The following is an 8,945-nucleotide window of genomic DNA, read 5'->3' on the forward strand; positions in this document are numbered from 1 at the left end:
GTGTGTTCAGATTACTGTGACTCTTTCTTGTTGTGTTCCAAAAGCCTCTATAGTTTTCCTGTTCTTTATTCAAAATTGCTATCAGATTGCTGAGGGAACTTGTTAGATACAAATGTCTTGATTGAGTGTTTTGCTATTCCTCTTTTCAGTATGCTAAATTCTAGTACAGTGTTTTTTGTTCTGTCCTATGATGGAATTGGATTGGCTGTTTAGCTAAAAAGAATTGTCTGAAGATAAAACTCGGCCAGATCCAGGTCTAAAAATCTTGTTTTGTTGATATTTAAAGTACCAATTAGGGTCCTGTAACAGCTGCAGTGTCCATCAAGACTGAATGCAGACTAGCTATCTTACAGACCAGTTTTACCCTGGTAACCTGTTTTGTGTATGGTGTAATAGATTGGTTGTTGAAAAAAAAAGCTACTTTCCCAACCCATCTCTTCAATTACTCTTTTTTCCTTGGATCTTTTTTTTTGTTGCTTGTCTTCAAGTGTCTAGTGCTTTCCCCAGACACTTCAATTTTTGTGAGTTTTCACTGTGCAGTCTTCATGGTTTATTTGTCTCAAGATTTGAGTTCCTTTTTCCTGTACTTGTTACTCAGTCTCCCTCTTCTTCTTCCCTCTTTTTTCCATTTGTCTTTTCTGTTCACTGTTTCTCTCTTGTACCTTTTATGCATTTTAACTCAGCAGTCCAGTTTCTTCTTTCCTTCTACCTCATTCTTCTTTCCCATCACATTCTCTCATCCTTTACTACTTTCTTGCACACTTCTTCTTGTAATTCTAAATACAATGAGAAGAGTGACTCAGATTCTCTTTACCTGTACATTATTTTTTTTTTTAAAGTTGGTTTATAAGGCACCAAATATATGCTGTATTTGCCACAATACAGAACAAAAATCTCTGGAGATGACAGTTGGGGAATCAGCCCAAAACAAATAGAAGTACTACTGTGTATATTGGCGGGCAAATAGTGCAGAGCAGCAGTGTTGTAGTTATCTCTTCCTTTGATGTTTTTTTAAGTTCACTTGTTGTTTTTATTGCAGAACTTCAAAACATAGACCATTTACCAGGCACATGTGATCTATTAAGTTGTACAAATGTAACATGCTAGATTGATTTTCTTTTTTTTAAACAGTTTCCTTTTGGGTATATCTTAACTAGTTTGTTTTATGTAGTAGGTTAATTAACTATAGTTAACTGTTAACAACTGTTCAGTTGCTGTAATGTATGGAATTTACATGTTTCACTCTTATGTTACTGAAGTTTTATTTAGCCTACAGTGTGATTAGTATTTGGTAGCAAAGGAAGGTATTAGTAAACTTGGCAGAGATTATAGCCTGTAATCACTCTGATATCTAATTTTCATGAAGCCAGAAAAGCATGGTGATTATTCAGTTGATTAGTGATTCATTGGTACTGAGAAATGTGGCAAGCAGTGTTTGGGATGAAATCTTTGTGCTGGGTCTCAAAGGCTTTGTGCCGTTGAATTTCTTGTGCTTTTTCCTAACAGTAGGTAAAACCTGAAGCCACTTGAAGTCAGGAGAGTTTATTAATTTTAAATTGTACATCCTATAATAGATGTTAGGGTGTATATTTATGCACACCTTAAAATGTTTATTTACTTAAGTTGAGGACAAAATTGTCATAGAAACATTAAGATATTTTCACCACTTTCTTAATATTCTAATAGTGGGAAATAGTATTATTTCAGGTACTGTCAGTTGAGGCTCTTGGCAATTTGTAAAATACCTTTGGATACAACTTCTTGAAAAGGAGAAGTATTTTCCAAGATGTGAGAAACTTAAGAATATGTGAAGATTAGTGTAAGTAAAGTTTCTATCTCTCTTCGGTAGGATATCCCAGTATTAAACTACTTTTAAATTTATGGTTAACTTCTTCAGTTAAGATCTGAGTTTAAAATTACTGGGCTGACAAATGTAATTGAGAATATCTGGTGCTAGACTCGAAAAGGTTTCATTTAGTTAGTGGTCAGGTAGGATTAATTTCCTTTTTAGCATGTGTTGGTCTCAGAATATTTACTAGAGTCAAATAACCATTATCTTTTTTAATAGATCCATATTTTTAAATGATCCTCTGAAGTCAAAGCACAGCAAGGTGATCTTTGACTCACAAAATCCCAAAAGCTTAACCAGTTGGAGACAGGCCATTGAGTATGTTACTGTATAGAAAGTAGTAAGTTGTTTTCTGCAAAAACTAGACAGCAGAGATGATCTGAATACTCACTTACAGCTAGCTCAAAGATAAAATGCTTTTGTAAGGCTGTCCCACTGACCTCTCGCACTCCTGCGGCCATGGAATGCAGCCCACTGGGTTATGTCTTCCTGCAGTCACAACTCTTACATGTCGTTGAAGGAATCTGAGATTTAACAGTTCTTGAGTTTGAGTTTGTCCCAGGTCAAAGAATACTAATCGAACATTAGCCTTTTCCTTGCAAGTTATGATCCCACTAGTCTGTGATGGAAGAGGTTGTTAAGATAATGCCCTTCTTAATCTTTAACTGCTGACATTAATAATATCAATTTAATAAGCCTTTTGAAAAAGACCTACCAGTAGTTTTACAACATGGGCCCAGGACTGCAATCTGATTGTGGGCCCAGAATGTAGTATGGAAGAGTCCGTGAAAGAGATTTAAAGCTCATCCATGTATTCACTACATTCTAGTGTCCACCCTGCGATACTCATATCTGTCTCCATCAGATAATTAGTATTTTGATGCCTCACCTCTGCCTACAGAAAAAGGTTCCCAGGTCAAAAATTGCATCTGCGATTGGCATAGTGTAGGATATGCCAGCCCTGTGTCTGCCTCTGTGGCACTTGAGAGTCACTTCAGCATTAAATCAATTGCACCTAGAACCAGACTGGGATAAAATTGTGGTCACACAAGAAAATAGGGCTTAGAAATTTGAACTCGCATAAAGAAATTTTTCTAGAAACTTGTGTATCTTTTATGACAGTGCAGCTGTCATATACTTTTATATTAAATAAAGTAATTATTTATTGTAGAACTTAAACACGTGAAGAATTAGAAATACTGAATTAAAGTGGGTTTTATATATTTACTTTTTCCTTTGGTGTGCTAGGACAACATTGGCATATTTTTCCTTCATTAAGACTTCTGTCTTGTTCAGGTTCAGTGTGAATATTTTGTTAGTGTCTACAGTTCCCAATCCTGTGTTCTGTCTTGTCTACTACTCAGAATTGGCCCATCCTACTTTTCAAAGACAAAATTGTCAGCTTCTCAAAGGTGCTTGTATAAATGTTGCAATAGCTAAGAGCTTCGTAAGCATTTGTGTCCTTTTTTACACCCTCTCTGAATTCCCAGCATATAAGATGGCAAATTGAAGCTGAGAACCGTGGAAGCTAAAAATGGGCACTTAGTTTGATGCCCAGTATAAGTCACTTGATTTTCCTGTGTGCTGATAAGAGTCACGTTTTACTTGGTAGAAACTCAGTTCCTGCTGACTGTAGTTACATTTGTGATTGCTTTACACATCTGCACATGAGGCCCTGTGATACTGAGTCCGGCAACCAGAAAATGAAGAACCTACAATTAGGAACCGCTTGAGATAAATTTGGTTTGTGTGGCTTCATTAGTCCTACATAATATCACTGGGCAGAAGCAGGGGTACAGTACAGTCTCCAGGACAGCAGTCCAGCTGCCTTGATCATGAGTCACTCCTCTCTTTCTAAAACCCTGCCTCAAGGTATTTTTGTGCAAGCACAAGCAACTTAGTGACTGTTATTTATTTTGTTACAGCTTATTGACTGAACCCTAGTAATTGATTGTAGTCCATTGCTAAGGTCAAGTTAAAGCCATAATTTACAGTATTGTAGCTGGGGCTGAAGTCAGGATTGAGTGGGTCCGAGGAAGGAGTAAGGGATGACAGCAGGTAGATGGATGTATATCTGCTATCTGGCTTCTTTTTAGTACATCTCTTATTCAGCTGTGCCCTCTGTTTCTCCAAAGGTTATGTTTCATCAGTATTTATAATCCAAGTTACATTTTATCAGCATATTTAAGTAGTTCTTGAATACAAAGCCTGGAATAATTGATGTCTCTCAAATAGCCTACTAAAAGATCGTGTTTTTTGCCCCTTCATCTTTCTGCAGACTATACTCCGTCCACTTCAAGCCTTATGCACTTTCCAGCTTCAGCATGGTGCCCAGATCCATCACAGCAAGGAGCATCTTCTCAAAAATGGCTTGTATGACAAGCCAATGCCAAAGAATAAGCGCAAACTCAGAAGAATGGAGCTTTTGGTGAATAATGTTAAAATATAAGAAAACCATACTGGCAGTACAGTGGGATTTATTTGCAGCTCGCAAATGAATATGAATCTGGATTTGATCCAAATGGTTGACTGTGCTGTAATAAAACAATTTTTAGGCCCTTCATCGGAAAGAGTTTATCTACCAATGTGACAAACAATAATGGACAAGCTTTTTCATTTTTGCAGTAGGCCAGGTGCCTTTGTTCAGATGATAGAAGATCATTCTCATTTCCTATAGAAAAGAAGAAGAAAACTCTGAGCATAACTTAGAGTTATGTTATCTCTTGCGGGCAAGTATGATCCTCAATATGACTGGATAAATTTACTTTGGAGAAGCTTTTATCAGTATGAAATGGAACAAGGAATATGAATGTAATGGAATAGTAAGGCTTCAGCATTTAGAAGTATATTGAGTTTCTACTAAGCGTTTTAACTTCAGTATCTAATTACAGTAGGTTTTCAGACTGTAATTCCTTATATTATTTAGTTCAGATGAACATAAGGCATGCTATTTATATAGTTCTTTTTAACTTAGAGAGTTTTATTTCTTACATTATTAGAATTCCTTTTCATAAATTTGTATACATTTTACAGTGCAGTCGGGTTTAGTTTCTCTCTCAGACTAAATTTTTAAATTAAGCCCACTTATGTTTTTACCAGAACTTGAACACTTATGACTTAAAAAAAAAAAAAGTGAATGCAGAGAAATGCATTTTGTAATTGTAACTCAGGTGCTTCACTTTTACTTGAGCAAAAACTACTCTTACGCAGAAGGGGATATTTTTTCAATATGGATACAACATACCCATACTTTGACATACAATGGTTATGATACTAAAGGAATTAAACAAGCCCAGTGTAAACAGCCTTGTAAGAAGTATGATGCAATGACAAATGATTATGTCTGTATACAACCTACTAACATGATTGCAGATTCATTAGATTTACCTGTGTTCTTTAATTAGTTCTTCTTATCTAACAATGATATGACTGTACCCCTTGCTAATGGGAGTTGCTACAAGTGGAAGAGTTGGGTATTTTTATAAGCTCTGTGAAGTAATATTTTATGATCTGGAGGGAAAAAAAAGTGAAATAAAGGTTTTGATGTTCCTTTCCTCATAAATGCCTCCTTCATGCAACCGATTAAAATGCTTAATGTTTGTCTTTACTATCAGTTCCACTCTAGGTAACAACATGGAGCTAATTGGGTACTAATTAGTCTTAGAAAAAGATATTTTGTCTTTAATTTATGAGCTGCAAGGCAAGAAACTGCAGAAGTGGGGAGTGTAAACACAGCAAGACAATATATTAAGTGAAAGCATTTCTGCAATTAACAGGAGAGGTCAAAATTAGGTCAGAGATTAGCTAAGAAGTTTTAGTTAACCCTGAGCTCGATAGTGACCTTTTGTTTAGGCATGGATTAACAATTTAATTTGTCTGGCTATGTTAGCAAAGCTTATATAACCTTTTCCTCTTCTCCCAGTCTAGATAAATCCTGTTTCTGTCGCTAAATTCAGCAAACTTGAAATTAGTTTTGACAAATCTGAAACAAAACAGACTGGTGTGATTAATGATAGTGTAGATGCACTTTTGTTCACATTGGAACAGAGAAAGGGCATGTTTATTCCTGTAGTGAAGCACAGCACAGCAATCTCCAGGCTGGCTTGGAGTCCGAAGTTGCAGTCTTGTGCAACTTGTGTGCACAGGCTTGTCTGTGGTGCTGTCTCCAGTTCTGGCGTTGGCATGGCTTGTGCTGGGCTGGGAATCTGTTTCCCTGTGCTCTGGGACATAGTCCAAGTATTCCTTAAGGAAAAAAGGGTATCAGTTAGGCTTTGCTGCTAATGCCGTATTTACATATATTGACAATGTTCACATTTAATGTTGTATATATTAATTTAGTTTATTTTATTTTACATTCATCTAGAAGAGTAGTGTATCTTTCAATGTACATTGTGAAGATTATTTTCCTAGACAGAAGGCTAAGTGTGTCTTTTCATAAAGTGTAAGTTTATATTATGGAGAACAGAAATAAATTTATGTTACAGCCTGAGATTCACAGACATCTGCAAAATGCCTTAGAATTACAGGATCAGAGAAATAGTTCTCTTAATTGAGTTATAATCCCACATTAAATACTCTTGTGTGTGCAATCTGTGCAGAGTTGCAAAGGACAAAACTCCATACAGCTTACAATAAGCACTTTTTAGTTTTACTGATTCCTCTTGTTCTTCTAATTTTGCTCCTGTGGTTAACAGGATTTGTAGGATCTAATGCTGGATGCATGAAAGCCTTTAATTGCTAATTTCCTTTATTGTATAGTACTAGATCAATCACTATGCAGCAGTTGCTGAAGAAATGAAAACCCATTCATTGCAAACCTCCAGGCATTTTATTTTTTGAATTTTTTGTATGTCCCATCTCAGCTATAATATCATGATCATTTAGATGCAACACAGCAGTATATGAAGTTCAATTTCAGATTTGTTTGAAGCTATTAAACACAAAATAGAATACTGTTTTTTTAAATTGGTTTGGTGGAACTTGCATAGCTTTAGTAATATACACAATGTAAGAGGGAGAGTTTAGAAAGTTTGTTTTCAGGTCTTTTGGCTTCAGAATTTACCTCTAAATACATTACCTCAAAGAAATGGGTAGTCTGAAGTCCAAACTCCTGTGACGAAAGTTGTGCGTGATGAAGTAGCACTATTTGCAAGCAATTTCATTAGAATGAGTTTAATTTGCAATTTTATTTTTTGCAGTAGTGGTCAATCTGTTTCATTTTTCACTTGCCAAAAGATTAATGAGTCAAATGCACCAGTCTAACAAGATATTGATTAAAAAGAAAGTAAAGTGTTTGCTTCTAATGTTTGGTCCTTTGTCCTTGTCCACTTTGTACTTCCAAATATTGCTACCAAAATGAAATCTGCTTTCCCTGTGCCTCTATGCCATGCTTTGGGGAACTGGTAACATGGATAGCAGGCTTTTGAACACATGAACACGTGAAAATTTAACAAAGGTGGGTGTTAAGTCCCTATATTTTCATAATCTGTAAGACAAAGTTTAAGAAAAAAGGAAAAGCTAGAAATCTTTCAAAATCAGAGCACAACTCTCCATACACCTTTTGTTTAGAAAGCTTTTAAATTAAAAGTGAAGAGACACTCAAGACAAACATAAACTTATTGTCCTTCCAGGTTTTACTGTCATTGCCTCCTAACTCCATTGGAATTCTAGCTGGAAGACGGTGTTAACATACTACCAAGAAATTCCTCTTTTATTAGTTTTTATTTAATTAAAAAGAAAACTTTTCAACTGACTTCAAAAGGGGCGAAAGTTATTTTAAGGGCAAGGGTTTTCTTCTCAATTATTACATTAGATAAAAAACTGTTTATGTTGCATTGTTTTTCACAACTTCCCTGCTTGTTTTGAAATTTAATTAAAATCTGAACTTTTTAAAAGGGATAGTGGCTCATGCTTTCCTCCTGAGCTTTGTGTTTATTATGCCTACATACGTGAATGAACATAAATTATATATTTGTTTCTGCTTCGAAGCAATAAAAGATCTAATTTGCTGTGATCATGTGCTGCTGCATCTCTACAGAACTGAATCTGTTCGCATGTGCTGCTATCACAAAGAGGTAAGCCTAGTCCTTTTTTGTTGACTTCTTAACACCATTCAGTCAATTAATGAAGAGATGCGCCTTTTCCTATACTATTTGGAGAGGAAGTTTCCTTTGGTATCAGTTGAAACCCGCATGAAGACTAAATTGCTCTGGCAGTTTATCAAGCAGTTCAGCTGCAGAGCTCTCTTCTCACTTTCTGCAGTGGTGGCTGACTTCTCTTTGCTGCCCCACAAACATGCCTGTTGTCCCGCACTCTAGCCTCCCCCAAGCATGGCTCAGTTCTCTACTAAGAGTAGTGATCTGAACATGCTGTGTCTCACCTGCATTTTTTCGTTCCCCAAATTTTTGTACTCAAGTTAAAAAAAAATCCGCTGATTCTGTTCTCATGCAGCCATTCCTTATCTCCCTGCTACAGAACCTGCACTTTAGAGACTTCCATATGCTCTTAGTTACCAGGCTTCTTCCTTGTGTCCCTCCAAAGCCCCAGCACTTCATGTCCTAAGAGCTGGTGCTTTTGTGATGGGGGATGGATGAGAGGGGGAAGTAAAGAGGGGAGAAGGAGAGAAAGGTCTGTGTTTGAAGAAGTTGAATAAGAGGCTTAAATAGAAGTTGCTTCTGTTGCTAGGGTATGGCTGCTATAAAGCTTGATACTCATCACTGTGACTTGGGGTTTGCTTAATATCAGGCTATTTCTAACAGTTTGACTTGTTCAGTGGAGTATATCCTAGAGCAGCAGCTTTGTTTTACTAGTTTAAGATTCACTAAATATTTCTTTGGATCCCTTTGTATTTCATAAAAGATGGTAGCTAGTTTTCTGTGTGAGAAGGTATTTTTATCACTAAGTAACAGAAAAAAAATTCATATACCTATGGGGTAGCAATGCTTCCAGCTCAGTTACGGCTAAGTTGATGTATATACACCTCTTGATCTGCTTGGACCATGCATACTGCACATCCTCTGTCATGAATGTAAGAGGCAGCAGATGCTCTGCTGGAAGTAGCTTTGAACTGTTCTCTCTGCCCATGTAAGTAATAATT

General features: G+C 36.3%; 1 protein-coding gene across 2 annotated transcripts in view; it reads left to right on the plus strand.

The window, feature by feature from the left end:
- DTWD2 (DTW motif tRNA-uridine aminocarboxypropyltransferase 2) overlaps positions 1-5,398 on the plus strand; it is a 91,791-nt gene extending 86,393 nt beyond the window's left edge. For both annotated transcript variants that reach the window (XM_086770486.1, XM_086770487.1), the window contains one exon: positions 4,128-5,398. In XM_086770486.1, the coding sequence (XP_086626612.1) occupies positions 4,128-4,298 (171 nt within the window). In that variant the 3' untranslated portion in view covers positions 4,299-5,398. The remainder of the gene's footprint in view (positions 1-4,127) is intronic.
- The last annotated feature ends 3,547 nt before the right edge of the window (positions 5,399-8,945 follow it).

The sequence above is a fragment of the Chlamydotis macqueenii genome, chromosome Z, assembly GCF_036417535.1.
Source record: "Chlamydotis macqueenii isolate bChlMac1 chromosome Z, bChlMac1.mat, whole genome shotgun sequence".
Classification (NCBI taxonomy): domain Eukaryota; kingdom Metazoa; phylum Chordata; class Aves; order Otidiformes; family Otididae; genus Chlamydotis; species Chlamydotis macqueenii.